The sequence below is a fragment of the Hibiscus syriacus genome, unplaced genomic scaffold (assembly GCF_006381635.1).
Source record: "Hibiscus syriacus cultivar Baekdansim isolate YM2019G1 unplaced genomic scaffold, ASM638163v2 tig00113716_pilon, whole genome shotgun sequence".
Classification (NCBI taxonomy): Eukaryota; Viridiplantae; Streptophyta; class Magnoliopsida; order Malvales; family Malvaceae; genus Hibiscus; species Hibiscus syriacus.
This window is the reverse complement of record NW_024063466.1, coordinates 324,509-341,466: the sequence shown is the minus strand read 5'-3', so window position 1 is coordinate 341,466 and position 16,958 is coordinate 324,509. Positions and strand designations below refer to the sequence as shown.

The 16,958-nt window shown below is 33.7% G+C and overlaps 1 protein-coding gene across 2 annotated transcripts; it reads left to right on the top strand.

Annotated features, from left to right (window-relative positions):
- The first annotated feature begins 2,478 nt into the window (after positions 1 to 2,478).
- LOC120186551 (glutamate decarboxylase 5-like) lies at positions 2,479 to 6,097 on the top strand. 2 transcript variants are annotated; one of them, XM_039190447.1, is made up of 6 exons: positions 2,479 to 2,616; positions 4,092 to 4,296; positions 4,393 to 4,593; positions 4,670 to 5,138; positions 5,282 to 5,334; positions 5,440 to 6,097. In XM_039190447.1, the coding sequence occupies exons 1-6, from the start codon at positions 2,531 to 2,533 to the stop codon at positions 5,932 to 5,934; spliced, it is 1,509 nt and encodes a 502-aa protein (XP_039046378.1). In that variant the 5' UTR covers positions 2,479 to 2,530; the 3' UTR covers positions 5,935 to 6,097. The 2 variants fall into 2 exon arrangements, with proteins under 2 accessions (XP_039046378.1, XP_039046377.1); XM_039190446.1 differs by having other exon boundaries at positions 4,670 to 5,145; positions 5,217 to 5,334.
- Positions 6,098 to 16,958: the final 10,861 nt, after the last annotated feature.

Sequence of the window (16,958 nt, the reverse complement as noted above, 5' to 3'; positions counted from 1 at the left end):
AAATATCATTTACGTTCTTTACCCTAAAATCACTTGTAGTCTAATATAGGGGTGTTCATTTTTTAGTTTTAACCGAATTAACCGACTGAACCTGGTTAATTCGGTCGGCCACCGAATTAGTTCAGTCGGAAACATTTAATAATTTTTTTAGAATTCGATTAACGGTTAATTCGGTTCGAAATCAGTTAATTAACCGAATTAACTGAAATTAAATTTTAAATATTAAATATATTATAACATATGAGTTTAGCCAAAACCATTTAAAATCTAATTAATAATTTAAGATCCGATAACTTTTAAACCTAAATCAATATTAATTAATTGAAAAAATCCATATAAAATTGTTATTTTATAATTATATATTATTTAAATTAATTGTAAACTGTTTTTTGAATTTAAAAAATCTAATTTTTTATATAAATTAGAAAATTTTAAAAATTTTCGGTTAATTTAAAAATTAACTGAATTAACCGAAATTTATTCGATTCGGTTAATATTTTTTTAAAAAAAAAGTTTGATTCAATTAATGATTAAAAAAAAAATTTAATTAATACAATTAATAATAATTCGATTCGGTCTTCCTCCGTTTTACCGGAATGAACACCACTCCGATATCTAAAGTTGCCAACATCAGTTTTGCCGACGAAGATGGTATTGGTTGGATTCCTTTCGGGCCACACACGCTCGACAGTTGAAAAAGACAGCGCACATGGCATGTATTGTTGATAATGTTCCACACAGGGGTCACTAACCGTAATATCCTCATGATTTCATTTCACTACTCCACCACCCGAATATTTATTTATTAAAATAAAAGATGTTTATTCTTTATTGAGCTTACGATTATATATTTGTCTGTGGACCACTATGAGTAATAATTTGAATATTTGTTTTGTTTTTAAGATATAATTAATACATGAGTATTCAAACTATATTTTTATTTAAGTGATTAGATTTTTTAACTAAAATAAATATCTAATAGCTATTTCGTTTTTATGTTCAAATAGATTTCTTACGTCTGTTACAAGTAAATTTTATATAATATTCATGAGTGCTCTAAGTCTTTCAATTTCTTTTTGGCAAGAAGGTTGTTTTATCTTTGTAGTAAATTTAATTTATTATTTTTGTCTCTATCATATTTTCGCATCAATTTAATTTTTAAAGTTGTCTGATTGCATCATTATATACCCTATCATAACTTAAAACCCTAAATTATAAACCATAAAATATAACTCTATAACCTCTAAATCATAAACCTTAAACCTAGTTTAAAATTTAAAATTTATGATTTTAAGTTAGGGTTAAGATATTAAATGATGCAAATGAACATATTCGAAAACTAAATTAATGCGAAATTACAATAGTTACGCTACTTGTCATTACAAACATTAACAATAACAAACAAAAATATTACTTCTATTTGAACAATATTGATGCCTTAAGTATTTGTGTTTATTCATCCATAATCATTAGTATGTTAACGTCGCGTGTCTATGTTTAAGGGAAAGAGTGAAGGAAAGGACATGGAAAACGAAGAGGGAGAGAGGAGACGATACACTTTTTTTTTCTAAGGGTAAATTACGTATTTAGTATCTAAACTATTAGTTTTAATCTGTTTTAGTACCTAATTTTTTTCAAAACTTAACGTTAAATTTTGAACAGTTATATTAAAATGAAACCAAAACTAAATTTTAAGTATGATTTTGAAAAAAACAAAAGTTTAAGTACTAAAACAAACAAAAACTAATAGTTTAGGTACTAAACTCATAATTTACCCATTCCTAATATATGAATTGAGTAAGGTTTACAATTTAGGGTAAAGAACACAAATAGTCCCCCGACTACTGGGTACTATTTTATTAAGTCCCTCGACTATTTAAAGTTACAATATGGCCACTCGACTATTCATTATGTTCCAAATCCATCATATTCCATTAAAAAATAGATGGCATTATGAGCTGAACATTAATTTGTTGACTGTGATATAATAAAATATTTTACCAAAATCTCAAAAGACCATCACATCACGTTCATTATATTAACGTCTATGTTAAACAACCGTCAATTTTTTAACGGAAAATGACGAGTCTGAAACATAATGAATAGTCAGTGACAATTTTTTAACTTTTAATAGTCAAGTGAGTTAATAAAAAAAATACTATATAATTGGGACCATTTTGTGTACTTTACCGTGTATTTTAAAGGTTTAAAATAAAAAATATCAAATATATTAAATGATTAAATTAAATATATTTATAAATCATGCCGGGAATGAAAGCTATTCATTTAAAAAGCATGGGGGTAATTTAATTGGGACTGAATGTGACGTGCAATTTATCGGATTAATCCAATCGTCAAACTCGCCATAAAATGAGCAGTGAGCAATAGCAATCGCCCATTGCATATTTAACATTGTTTTCAAAGTTGAAACTTAAAAGCTTTAGCTTTGCCTTGTCCCTTAGCTACTTGCGCCTTATTATAGAGCTCAAACTTGAGTCATCTCCTCTAATAACAAAAAAATAATCCGAAAATGGTGCTCACAACGGCGACTCCTGCAGCGGAGTACGTGGAATCCAGTACTTTTGCTTCCAGATATGTCCGCGATCCCCTTCCCAGGTATTCTTATTCCATCTCCAACACCCATCCTTTTTTTCATTCTTGTCACTGTGAGCTCCAACTGGGAAAAGAATATCGCAAATCAACGTTAAAAGGGCGCTAGGAACTGACTGAATCTTCGAGTACCCGACATTTTTTTTCATGGGAAACTGGAGATATTTTAAAATATTTACTTTGGTCGGTTGTACTCGAGAAATAAAATATTTTTAAATGTCAGTCAAGGGTGACGACTACTACTATATTTTCTTTTGTAAAATGGTAAGTAGCGGTGGTGATTTGAAGGCGATCGAGATGGATTTACTTTAAGCCTCCAGATATTATCCGGTGGTGTCGAGGAATGACCGGATCGTTCACAATGACCCTCTTCTACCTCGATTCGGTACGGATCCATGCCTGTAATGATTGGAATTGTCCCTAACACGCTGGATCCTGCCATTATTCTCGGCTTGACATTATTTCAAATAAAATATTTACTATGTAAACCTGATATTTTGTATTAATATTTATAATTAAATTTATTTAAAATATATATAAGAGCTGAACTAGATATGGTAATCGAGTATGACGGTTGTGGATATCCCTTCTCCTATATTTATATTCATTTAGTATTTTCATATCACCACCGATCTATTACATACGATGAATAAAAATTTTAAATTCGTATTCGCTCATACGGATATATTCTTAAATTCACCTTTCACACTTTCTACCTAACTGAATACTCACTACTCATCTCATATTTGTCTATACCCGTTTATACCCGTTGATTTGAGATAAGAGAAACAACGATCTTCAATCCTAAAAATGATTATATCTTAATATTTGGTTAAATTATAAATCATGCTTATAAAATCTTAAGATTTACAGAATAATCTTTATAATTATATCTAAATTCATAATAATTCAAAATTCATATGGCATATGGTGGGTAGTTTGTGGGTGTACGGATGGCGGGCGGGACGGGTAAGGTATCAAACCCATCACCTACCCCGCTCACTACCGACTAAACTTTTACTCATCCCACTCCAATTAAAACGAGTATGATGCGAAACTCACGAAATTATACCCGTTTGTAGTCCCTAAACCGAACCGTGGATTGAAATTTTTCATCCAAATCTGACTCGAGTAATGTGTACAGGCATAGCTGATGTTTTGGGAAGTGATGTGAAGGGGTAATGGAAGTACTATGATCACATGGATTGACCTTACCAAATTAACCACATTATCTCATCACCATTACATTCATGGCCCTTTGCTGAAATGGATAAATTGTTGATTTTGCGCCTTAATAAATTTATTAGTTTAGTATGCCCTTTTTGATAAGAAAAATTACTTTTATCCCCTAAAATTATAGTTTTAATTCGACCCTCACTACAATATTTTTGAATTCATTCCTAATTACACGTATAATCACTTTATATTACAGTTGTTGAAGAGTAAAATCACTTTGCAAAAGATGAAATAAATGGATGCAGGTTCAAGATACCAGAAAATTCAATGCCCAAGGATGCAGCCTATCAAATAATAAACGATGAACTGATGCTCGACGGGAATCCAAGGTTGAACTTGGCATCATTTGTGACCACATGGATGGAGCCTGAGTGTGATAAGCTCATGATGGATTCCATAAACAAGAACTATGTCGACATGGATGAATACCCTGTTACCACTGAGCTCCAGGTACCTTATTCTGCTTCTGTAAGAAAAGAAAAAAAACATGTATTAATGCTTTCTGGCCTTCGTTTTATTGAACAAATATTTGCTTTGGCCCTATAGAATCGATGCGTAAACATGATAGCAAACTTATTTAATGCTCCAATCGAGAGCGGCGAGGCGGCAGTTGGTGTCGGGACCGTTGGTTCCTCTGAGGCAATAATGCTTGCAGGCTTAGCCTTTAAAAGAAAGTGGCAGGAAAAGAGAAAATCACAGGGCAAGCCCTATGATAAGCCCAACATAGTCACGGGAGCGAACGTGCAGGTAACCTTTTACGTCTTGCAGCGCCAATGTTGCATTGTTGAATTGATGTGAAATGTTGTTGGAATATGCTACACAGGTTTGCTGGGAGAAGTTTGCGAGGTATTTCGAGGTAGAGCTGAAGGAGGTGAAGCTGAGAGAGGGATATTATGTAATGGACCCTGTGAAAGCGGTTGATATGGTCGATGAGAATACGATATGCGTGGCAGCCATTCTGGGATCGACCCTTACTGGGGAGTTTGAGAATGTGAAGCTCCTTAATGAACTTCTGACCAACAAAAACAATGAAACTGGTTGGGATACCCCAATACATGTGGATGCTGCCAGTGGAGGCTTCATCGCTCCCTTCGTTTACCCTGATCTCGAGTGGGATTTCCGCTTGCCATTAGTTAAAAGCATCAATGTTAGCGGGCACAAGTATGGCCTTGTCTATGCCGGTGTTGGTTGGGTTGTGTGGAGAAGCAAGGAGGATTTGCCCGACGATCTCGTCTTTCACATCAACTACCTTGGATCCGATCAGCCTACTTTCACCTTAAACTTCTCTAAAGGTAACATCTCTGTGCATTCATGTATCACCTTTGTAAGTGAATTATTTTAATATCATTGCAGCAACGTATATTGATGTGTAGGAATAGAGTTCATACGCTTGTATATATGTTAATGATTATCATCTCCTTCTCCCTTGTTGCAGGGTCCAGTCAAATCATAGCTCAATATTATCAGCTTATTCGGCTTGGTTTCGAGGTAAGTTCTACGAAAATTTTGATATAAACTATCAAGGATGTGGAAGTTGTATTTCATTTTTATCTTTGGTCATGGTTCTCTGTTTATATATTTTGTCAATAAAAGGGATACAAGAATATCATGGAAAACTGCATTGGCAATGCAAAAACTCTGAAGGAAGGGATAGAAAGCACAGGACGATTCGAAGTAGTCTCAAAAGACGTCGGCGTTCCCCTGGTGGCTTTTGCTCTGAAAGACAGCAGTAAATACACAGTGTTTCAGATATCCGACAGTTTGAGGAAGTTCGGGTGGATTGTTCCAGCGTATACGATGCCTGCAGATGCTCAACACATCGCTGTCCTGCGTGTGGTCATTAGGGAGGACTTTGGTCGCAGCCTGGCCGAGAGACTTATCTCACATATCAAGGAGGCGTTGAAGGAACTAGACTCACAGCCAAGTCATATCATTATGAAAGATTCCCACGTTGGTGCCGTTGCCGAAGCAGCTGCAGAGGGGAATAAGGGTGGGGAGGAAGCTAAAAGTGCTGAGAGAATGATTCAAGAGAAGGTCACCAAACAATGGAGGAATTTTGTGGAAATTAAGAGGGTAGGTGTGTGTTGAAGAGAGTACGAATCTATGTTCTACCGTATTGTTTGCAGCGTAGTTTGAATAAGTGGATTGTTGGGACTAACTGCTGCATGTTTTACTTTTTTTACATGGTAATCTCTGTTGTGTTTGGATATTATGTTCAAATAAAGCAATGTATGGAATGTGTTTTTATTTATGTTGCTTTGCTGCTATTTACCTGTTTTAGTGAGAAATTTTTTAAGGCATATTTGTGTTTTATGAATTTTCTGGCCTCAGACTTAATGTTTCTAAGAATGAGACGTTTGCTTCTGGATTAAGTTCTGCCCAGCTGAGTATTACTCAAGAGGTCACTGGATTTGAAGTGTGAGTGCTGCCTGTTAGGTACCTTAGGGCCCCTTTAATCACTCGAAAACTATCTGCGAAGGACTGCACAAGTATGTTGGAAAGGATTAAAGAAAAATTAGGCCATTGGGCAAATAAAGGGCTTAGTTATTCAGGAAGAATGAAACTTGTGAGGGTTGTGTTGTTTAGTATGGCCAATTTCTGGTGTACAGTTCTTTTTGCCTGCTGCTATAATAAAGAGGGTAGAGCAACTCTGTTCTCGCTTCTTTTGGAAGGGCAAGGATTCACCGGCCAGGGGTGCCAGAGTAAATTGGAAGTGTTTGTGCCCCTAAATATGAGGGTGGGTTGGGGGTTATGAACTTGGAGTGCTGGAATAAAGCTTGTGGCCTTGAATTTATGAGGAATATTTTTGCAGGGGAAGGATCATTGTGGGTGGCCTAGATTTAGGTGTATGGGCTTAAATGGAAGGACTTTGGCAGGTAAATTGTAAGCCTCACTTTAGCTGGAGTTGAGGAAGTTGTTGAAGCTTAGGGGTGAAGCTAAAACTCTGTTTGACAGAGTAAGTGATTGGGCTGCGGTTAAATTGAGATGGTTGTAGGATAAAATAAGGGAGAAAAGGGATAAAGTTACTTGGCACAGATTGATATGATTTCCTATGAATGTTTCTAGGCATGCCTTCATTGTTTGGATGGCAATTCTGGGCAGATTACCTACTGCTGATCGGTTGCTTAGGATGGGATGCTATCTGGATGGTAATTGCAGTAATTGTGGGGAGGGGTTAGAGTCAAGAAGCCATTTGTTCTTTGGGTGTACCTTCTCTAGGAAAGTTTGGAAGAGTATTATTGAGTTGTGTAGTGTTTGTAAGACTGTTGGAGGATGGGATGAAGAACTGGTATGGGCTATAAGTTTTTTGAAGGGAAAGTCTCTCATTGTGTATATTCTGAAAGTTGCATGGTGTGCTTATAGGCCTGTAAATGAACTGAACGTTTAGCGAACCGTTCATGAACCGTGCGGCGGAAAGTTTATTTATGTGTGTTTATTTATTAAATGAACGAACATGAACAATATTTTGTGTTCGTTTAATTAAATGAACGAACATGAACATAGGTCTCGTTTGTTCATTTACGTTCGTGAACGTTCGGTTATGTTCGGTTATGCTCGTTCGGTTATGTTCGCTTATGCTCATTCATTTATGTTTAACCCAATCTTTTTAAATCAATTTTGGTGACCAATTTGTAAGTATCTTAAAAATATTAATTAATCTGATATTCTGATGACCAATTCCATAATTAACCCAATTTTATTTGGAGATTAAATCCAATATGTTAACCCGTGAGGCACCTCACACCTATATTCATTTCCCCCATTTTTTCCCAACAGAAATGACCATTATTAACAAACCTCACTAAAGTCTGACATTGATGTCACAAAACTTTTAGCCGGCGAATTTATTAGAATAACGTAGTGGAAAATGATTGTTCATATGTAATCATGGACCACTAAGATAAATGTTATATAGTTAAATTAAAGTCGTGTGAATCATTTAATATCTTTAAAAGATCGATCGAAATATTTGATATCTTCAAATATTTCATCACTGCTAATAAGCTCTTACGCTATTTATCACTGTAGATTTAGTTGATTTGCATTGTCGACTATTTTTCATGAAAGAACAATGGAAGGTAGGGTCTCCAACGTTTATGTTCGTTTATGTTCGTGTTCATTTATGTTCGTGTTCGTTTATGTTCGTGTTCGTTTATATTCGTTTATTTATTAAATGAACGATCATGAACAAGTTATATTCCTTAATAAACGAACATGAAGAAAAAAATATGTTCGTTTATGTTCGTGTTCGTTTATGTTCGTTTATTTATTAAATAAACGAACATGAACATACCTCCGTTCGTATGCGTTCGATTCGTTTACAGGCCTATGTGCTTATGTGTACTACATATGGCAAGAAAGGAATTATAGGAGATATAGGGGTTCGAATAGGAGTACAGATAGCATTGTTAGTTGTATAAAGAAGGTAGTTAGAGTGAAGATGCTTAGAGCAAATTTTAAGAGGGACTGTGTGAATCAGGCTCTTTGTATAGCTTGGGGAATTTGATACTCCTTTTGTATTCTTTGTTGTTTCGTAGCACCGTGTTTGCTGCTTCCTGGGTAAATAAAATGGTAAAATTTATCCAAAAGAAATGGTGATAAATTGAGCAACCAGAGCAAATAAATCGTAACCCTTCAAGCCAAGGAACCAATGGTTAAAGTGTTGTTTCGTTCAACTACAACCATTTGATTAGCCATTGCATAAGGCTGGAGCATGTACTTAATAGCCAATCAAAAAGAAATGGGCTCATCTATAGAAGAGATGGTACCCTAAGAAACCAACTTGTATATATGCCTTAGAGACTAGGGTAGCCCCCCTTTTGTGTCAAAATTGCCAATCAAATAGAAATGGGCTCATCTATAGAAGATATGGTACCCTAAGAAACCAACATATGCCTTAGAGATTAGGGTAGGCCTTCTTTTGTGGTAAAATTGGCCTGTGGGCCAAGCGGGTAAAAAATTAACTCATTAGGTCATTTCCAAATTTAATTTGAGATCTACGGTATTTAATACAGTAACTTGGAACTCATCACTTCGATATGATGATTTAATAAAATAATATATTTTATTAGAACTTATCATCTCAACGTGAAGAATTCTAATAAAAATTATATTTTATTAAAACTTGTTACATTAACGTGACGAGTTTAAATAAAAAAATATTATTTGAACAAACTCGTTATGTGAGCGAGACGAGTTCGTCCTGCACTATAACATTTACCGTAGATCAAAAAGAAAATCCATGTTAACCTAACGAGCTAATTGTTTTACCCGCTTGGTTTATGGGGTCAATTCTGCCCTCCTTTAGAAAATTAGGGTGCCAAGTTTATTGGGCTTTGGCTCTCTCAAATCTAAGGGGATGAAACGGTTTAACATCTTATTCCTCTTATAGGGATAGCCGAAAAGAAATTTGAGTTCGAGGCATGTTAATATTTTTTTCTTTCTTGAGAAGATGATTTTATTAATAATTAATTAAACAAATTTAACTTGAGTTATATGTCTTATTAAAAACCTTTTTAAGCTTAACCAGAGAAAAAGAGTACATACAACAGGGAAATGCCAAAAGATCATCAACAAGAAGACAGCCATGAAAAGACTAATATTTGTAAAAGAAAGAATCGAGATTAGAATAAAATCGAATTTAGGATAAAATTATTCTGAATCACGATAATTATAAAAAGACACAATATATTGTCTTTACAATTTGAATATGAATTCTTTTATTAACAATATAATATATCTTATCATTATACCAAATACCCGTTGGTATCTTAATCATTAACTATACAATACTAAGTTTAATTACATAACAACTACTGTATCAACAAGTTTACTGCAGCAGCCATTTCAAGATTCTTGTTAAAATTAAAAATGACTTATCATTCATTTCATTTGACTTCCCTTTTTTCAACTTCTACATATCTTTCTAGCTAGTTGAAGGACATGGGGTTGATCACCTATGTAAAACCATGCATTCTAACAATCAAGCAAATATATATGTGCGTGAGATGTGTAATTATATCATGCATGCATGCATGCAAAGTCACGCATTTCAAATGTACATATGAATCCACGTACATGAAGTTTTTACATTTGTTGGGGGGTGTCTGCAAAGGAATGAAGGACAAGACAGTCGTGAGTAATTTATTCACATGAAAAGTATTGGTTGTTGATCTTAAATAAGGGCATTGTGTAGCAGAGGAGGAGAAGGATTTTCAGGTCTAAATCCCGTTGGTCGTTGTGGAAGACATTAACTTGTTTCTTATGCTTTTGTGGTGTTATGATAATTGAGAAGACGGTCACGAGTAAAATAAATAATATTAAAAATAAAAATATTAAAATATTTAGAAAGAAAAAAGAATAGGGGAGAGATATTCAATAAATATACAATACTATAAGAGAATTGTTTTGAGATTTTAAATGATTACGATGGTTTAGTTTTAACTCTTATTTCTATTATCTATTTATAGCAATAATTACTTTATTATAAAGTAAACTTCTAATCAACATTTGACCAAAGAAATACAAATCTTGTTACAAATTCGATGTGTAATAAGATTTGTACCACGAAACTTTGTCGCCGCATCCCGACAGTCTACTCATATTATATATCATAATATTTTTCTCTTGATTATTTCTTTGTTAATTACATCGTACTATAATTACATCATACTATTCGATGTATAACATAAAATCGATTAATCAATATTTTAACCAAATTACTGTAATTTGCGGCATGATAGAATATATTGAAACTCTTATAAATTCCAGCAATTATGATTTGATCTTTGATAACATCAAAATTTTCAAACTCAATTAACTAGCAGAGGAGAAGCTTAGCAAATTTTTTGAATAGTCTAGTGTGATTATAAAATAATAGTTGTTCAGATCTTGTTTGGTCATTAACAATGTACCCACAGATACAGCTGCTTAAACTCATGACTTCTATAGAAAGAATAACACGAGTTAAACAAATTAATATATGCATGATTTGATGGACTACATAGTCTTAATAAGCATTAAGAAATCACTGAAACTCAATAGTTATATGGTCGATAGATTCAAATCTTATGAATAAAAGAATAATATTAAAAAGACTTTACTTCGTTGAATAATTTGATTCTTCAATTTTGAACATAGTTAAATCTTAAGCAGAATATATAGATAAAGAAATAGAAAGATAACATGAGAGGAATTGCAGTGCAACCTGCTTCATATAAATTCGTTATCGGGCATGTAAATATCACCAGCTACTACCTCAGCATACACATGCATTTTGGTTTCAACAATCTCAGTCTATTATTATTGCTCATCATCCATATTTATTTTACGTGTGCATCAAGTTTTTTCAGTCTATTATCTATTCACAGGTATGATAAAATCTCCACTGAATTTGGATTGGAAAAAAATTCCAACAGTTCCGATGCAAAGAAGAAGTAAATTGATTAGGCGCAGTAGAGCTGGACCATCTGTTTCATTAAGGTGTATTTAAAGTGGATGATCATCTCGAAGTACACGCTCTCCCTTTTTTCCATCATTACAAACCTTCGGGGTTAGGTTAACTGTCCACTTTCTTGACCTATTCTCTTTATCTTCTAGTATTTCCGTTTACAAGATTAATTAGGGTTTTGTCAGAACATTGGCTGTGCATCTTGAAATGTTACAGAACTTGGTTCTATTTGCCTATCAAAGGTGACAAGCGGACACTGAGCTTGCGATCATTCTTACGTACAATGGATATACACTCGAGTTGTATAAACAACGTTTTATACATATATCATAACATCGCGCGGTTGTTATTGAAATAAATTAGATTAAAATTCGTTTTTATAATATTCTATTCGAATAGAAAAATGATGACAGATAAAGCTGCCCCTCTATCACCAGATTGATTTTAATGTCGATAATCTCCTTTCAACCAGCTCGGTGAGTCTTTGATATCAAGTGGGGTTTATTTGCACCACTTTCATTTACAGCTTCTTCCTTAAGCGACAATCGAAGACCTTTCTTCGGGTTGCTTTATTCGTAATTTATTACAATATTTTTATGATGGTCAAATTGCCACGTTCTATATGTTTTGTCGAAAGATTACAGCAAACTGAAAGTCAGTATTGTATAACGATAATAATTAACGTGGATTGGTTTAATTGACTAAGACTCATGACAGTCTTTGCAAGCATCAAAGTTCAAGTTGTATTAGCAGTCCACTTGTTTAGAACCATATTTGAGACATGCAGGGATGGAACAAGGGGTGTTGTAACCCCTAGACCCACCCTATACGTTACGACTAGGTCTAACGGATTAATTAAAATTTTCAAAACATTTTTGATAATTTAAAACTATATTATAAACAATATTTAACAAAAAAGTCACGTAGTTAATATTGATAAAAACCAAACGAGTAAATATATAAAATCGTCAGTGACTGAGTAATATATAATACATCAAATATCCATATCGCAGTAATAATCATAAAATAAGTATTTCAAAATAAATGTACATATCACCGTAAATGAAAACAATTCGGAAGATAGAAACATTACAACAAAAAGTTCTATAAGAATGTGTCGATCCTCCAAGTGCCTAGTTCGGGGTGCCTATCCAAAAGTATCTAAAAGGAGGAAAACAGTTTGAAAAGGGTGAGCCAGGGAGCTCAGTGTGTCCCAATAGTGCAAATAAACATGGTAGGTAAAATAATCTAGAGTGTTTCAGTAAGGTATCATAAAAAGTCATCGATAAGTTGATTTTTAAACTCATAATTACCCTCATCCCATACACCAAAATGCAGTTTCTCCATAACTGCATCCATAAGGGCTTGCCTTATACCCATTGGGTATAGGAGCCAACCTAAGGGAGCACCTTGGGGCCTGAAAGCCTACCCAAGAAAATTATCGGCGTCTCAGAGCCTACCCAAGGGTCGTCTTAGGTCCATAAGGTTTTGCCAGCTTGATCAGATCTGAACCTCCATACTCCAGTATCATACCCAAGATATATTATCAATAAAACAATTCACATATTAAACAGTGAGATCAATAATCCGTAAACCGACATATTCATATCCTTTAGTGAAACATGAAACCAGATAACATATATCGAACAGTCATAGTTCATAAAAACCCATCCAATAAATCAGAAATCATTAACTCATATCATAGTTGTTTAAAGGTTAGCTAAATCAGTAAGTTCAGAAAACACATTTCAAATAAGATAAAACAGACATATAACTCATAAAGAACACACCTCATAAAATGGGGTCGGTCAGGGTGTCTACAGAGCACTTGCTTCACCACACTCTGCAGTAGTGCTCGAACCTAATTCATAATTAAACTGGGTTACTATCGGAGTAACATTTTTAATCTATGTAATCACAAGGTTTACGGGTCATACGAGTAACCATTGGCATATGAGGTCGGACTGATCGGGAAGAACTGGGTTGACCCGTCGAACGATCCGGAGAGTCTTGTGTACCTTCAAATAACAATATATGATCAGTCTCTAACCTTACTTTAATCATTCATAAATAAAACACTTAAGTACATATGCATGCTAGTGTTTGACGGCCAATTCAGAGGTTTTCGAGTTCAAGTTTGGCAAAACAGACTTCAGATTCAGACTCAGGACGTAAAAAACATAAAATATGACATTTTGGTCAAAGTCAAAGGTCAACTCCAATCAAAGTAAACGGTTAGGTCAACAATTAGTCAAAGTAAATAGGACTCGATACGAGTTAACTCAGCGAGTTGACTCAGTTTGACCAGTTCGGTATGACTGGACCAATTTCAGAAGGCTCCTAGACTAGCGAGCAAATCCCACGAGCACTGCTGGCGCGTGGCAGCCTTGCGGCATCGACTACACACTTAAATTTAACCACAATCAACCCATTTTGCAACAACACTCAAAACTCACCGAAAATCGTTCGAAACTTGCCCTGACGGCTAACGACGAAAAACAGTGATAAGGCGGAGACCCACCGGTTGGGTTTGGAGCACACAACGACAACAAGGATGATGGGTGCGGTGGTGAAGCAAGCCGATTGATAGATCGACGACAATCGAAGGAAATAGACAGTGCAGTTTGGGGGGTTTCGACGTGTTTCTTCAGCTTATTCGCGATGATCGGTGGTTGTTTCAGTAAGGGGTAAGAGGGCTTTTGGTCAGCTCGAGGCGGCGATCACGATCGGGGTAACGGTGCGTTGAATGGCGACCGGATGGTGGAGAATTCAGTGAGGCAACGGTGGGAGTTTGGTTGGGGGTTTGAATTTGGGATTTTTAGGGGTTATGCCCGAGTTTTAACTCTCAAAATATATATTTAATAAAAATATCATTAACAATACTCTAGTCTAAATGGCTAGGGCATGGACAACCTTATCCTCGGGCATAGGGGTTTGAACCCTCCGACCAACAACTCTTTTTTTTTCATTATAGACAAAAAAAGGAGAAATTTGGGGTTAAGTCTATGAACTTCTTACAGCTTTCTAAAATAAACTGCAAGTTTAAAAAACTTGCAATTTGGTCCCTATTTTAAATTAAATTAACTTAAAATTTTTATTTTATTATTATTTAGGGTTGTGACAGGTGCTGAGGTGCGGTCGCACCCCCTAAAATTTTATAACTTCGTACCCCTACAATTTTTAATATAATTTCTTAAGTTCGCACTCTCTGACATAAATTTATGTGTTTGTCCATGGAGACATGTTGATAGGTCTCGACCCAAAAAAACCTACACTTTAATCCCTTTAGAAAGATTGAAATAATAAGTTAATATAATGGTAAAATTATACTTCGATCCTAATATTTTTAAACTTCAATTCTAGTTCCTAAATTCTTTTTCCTGGTTTTGCCCTTGCATGTGGCATGTGTTGACTTTGTATTGAGGCAATTGTGGAATTCATCCAATAAAATCATAATTTTTATATAAAAAAAGAAAGAAATTGTTTAAGATTTAAATTTGAGACTCGATTACGTCATTAATTTAGTTGAACAATGCCCTCGATCTTATTGTTAGCATGCTCATCTTGGTCCATCAAGTTTATCTCATGGTGACTTTGGCATGTCATGTGCCCTTGTAAACAAGGAAAGCTCTGCATATTCATTTCCTACATATAGAGGGAGAGGAGTTAGCCCCTTCATAAGGATAGAAGGTTAGGTTAGGCAATAATATTGATAACCTACGACATTTATACCAAATTTCACCCAATACCCTAACTTTTATAGGTTTCCATAGAACCCAAGATCTTATTGATGAATTAAGCCAATTTTTGCATATTTACAAAAAAAATATGGAAAAAAATAACCCGAGGCATTAAAGTGAAAACTTATAAGAAAAAATGAATTATTTTCCGTAATTTTCATCTTTATTTTACGATATATACTTAGAATTCAAGATTCGTGATTGTCATTTTTTTAATAAAATTCGATCTTTGTTAATTTTATACTCTTTCACTCTTTGTTCAACTCATTGAATGACGATCGATAGCTTATCTAGTTCAATAAGAATAATTAAATTAATAGCTTAGTGACCCGATTACGTATTAAAATACACTCATATTAGATATATTGCATTGAATTTTGCGTTTAATTTTTTTTATTAAGTTAAGGTAATTACAAAGTAGTATATATATGTTCTAAATACTCTCAATCATTTGATAATGAATGCTCAATCACCCTGCTGCAGATACTGGGGTGCTTGCACCTGTGACCTCAGGGAATAATAACGATTCATTTAACAACTAAGGTAAGTTGGTTCGTGCTGTTTAAAAAAAAGTTAACTTTCATATATTATGGGTAAATAAATTTTATTATTTCCAGAGTTGAGCGATGATATTAATAAGGTTTCATTCATTAATGTACATCCCCAGAGTGAACATATACATATATGATTGTGCTATTGATTTTTCTCTGAATTAAAAGAACAGCGTTTTTTATTATTTAGAAGCTAATTTAATTGGAATGTTTTCACGGGTAAATAAATTTTTATTATTTATTGACATAAATGGAAAAAACAAGTAATTAAGGGAACTTTAATTTTGTTTCTTTAATAAATGATTATTTGGTTCCAAAAATACACTTTACAATATGAATATCTATATGGACTGCATGACTGGGGTTGGTGTAATTATAGAGATACTAGTTCAATTGAAATTAAAAAATAAAAAATTAAATAATATATATTAAGTCTTGTGTACGAGTTAAGTGACTCTAGTTCAATAGATGAAATTACAAAGAATGTGAAAACTATAAATTAATATATTAATAATTTATTTAAGAATTACAATAGTAAAACTATTTATATATCTAATTTAAGTGACTCTAGTTTTGTATATGAGTTTGCGAATGTAGTAATATGGCTTAGAAGCGTTGCCCTCGCCTCTACAATATATGATTTGGATTAGTCGGTTAATAGATCGAATACTAGTGATTAATTAAAAAGAAAGTTAAATTATATATATATATATGTATATTTTGATTAATTTGGGTAAGTATAAGACAATAGTATATATTCAAGATAACTCTCAACCTTTCGATATTGAACGCTCACCCCTTAACATCTATAATACTCAAACTTGAATCCACAAAGAATAATAACAATTATTTTACCACGAAATTCACGTAATTCATGCTAATATATATTACTTCTTTTTTCTACTATGCACGTAATTAATGTTCCATGACATTATTATTACATTGCCCCATTTACTACCTCGTGCATCTTCTAACTGTTTTCTACCTCTATCCGGTTTGCTTTCATGGTGCCATAATTCACTAACTACATTTTGTCAGAAATTTTTCTATGGAGAAATAAAATATATTTATTTACATCATTTAAACATGTAATAAACTGTTACTGAATAATATGAATACATGTTGCATATTAATTAGGATGTGCAAATACATACATATTTCGACTGATAGCGCCTCTCAAGTAATCTTTAAAATGATTCTTTAATCTATTATTACCTCATTAATTTTAATTTAAAGAAATATTTTAATATAATTTCAACAAGCTTTCAATGCTTAAAGTATGTTTAAATTCAAAAGATATTTAGGAAATCCTTAAAATAAATTGAAGCTCATAATAACCTGTGATTACAACAAATCCATAAAATTAAAAAA

Coding starts and splice junctions, on each gene's coding strand:
- LOC120186551 (XM_039190446.1), top strand. CDS start 2,531: ATGGTGCTCACAACGGCGACTCCTGCAGCGGAGTACGTGGAATCCAGT. Junction 4,297..4,392: donor CTGTTACCACTGAGCTCCAG/GTACCTTATTCT, acceptor TTGGCCCTATAG/AATCGATGCGTAAACATGAT. Junction 4,594..4,669: donor TCACGGGAGCGAACGTGCAG/GTAACCTTTTAC, acceptor TATGCTACACAG/GTTTGCTGGGAGAAGTTTGC.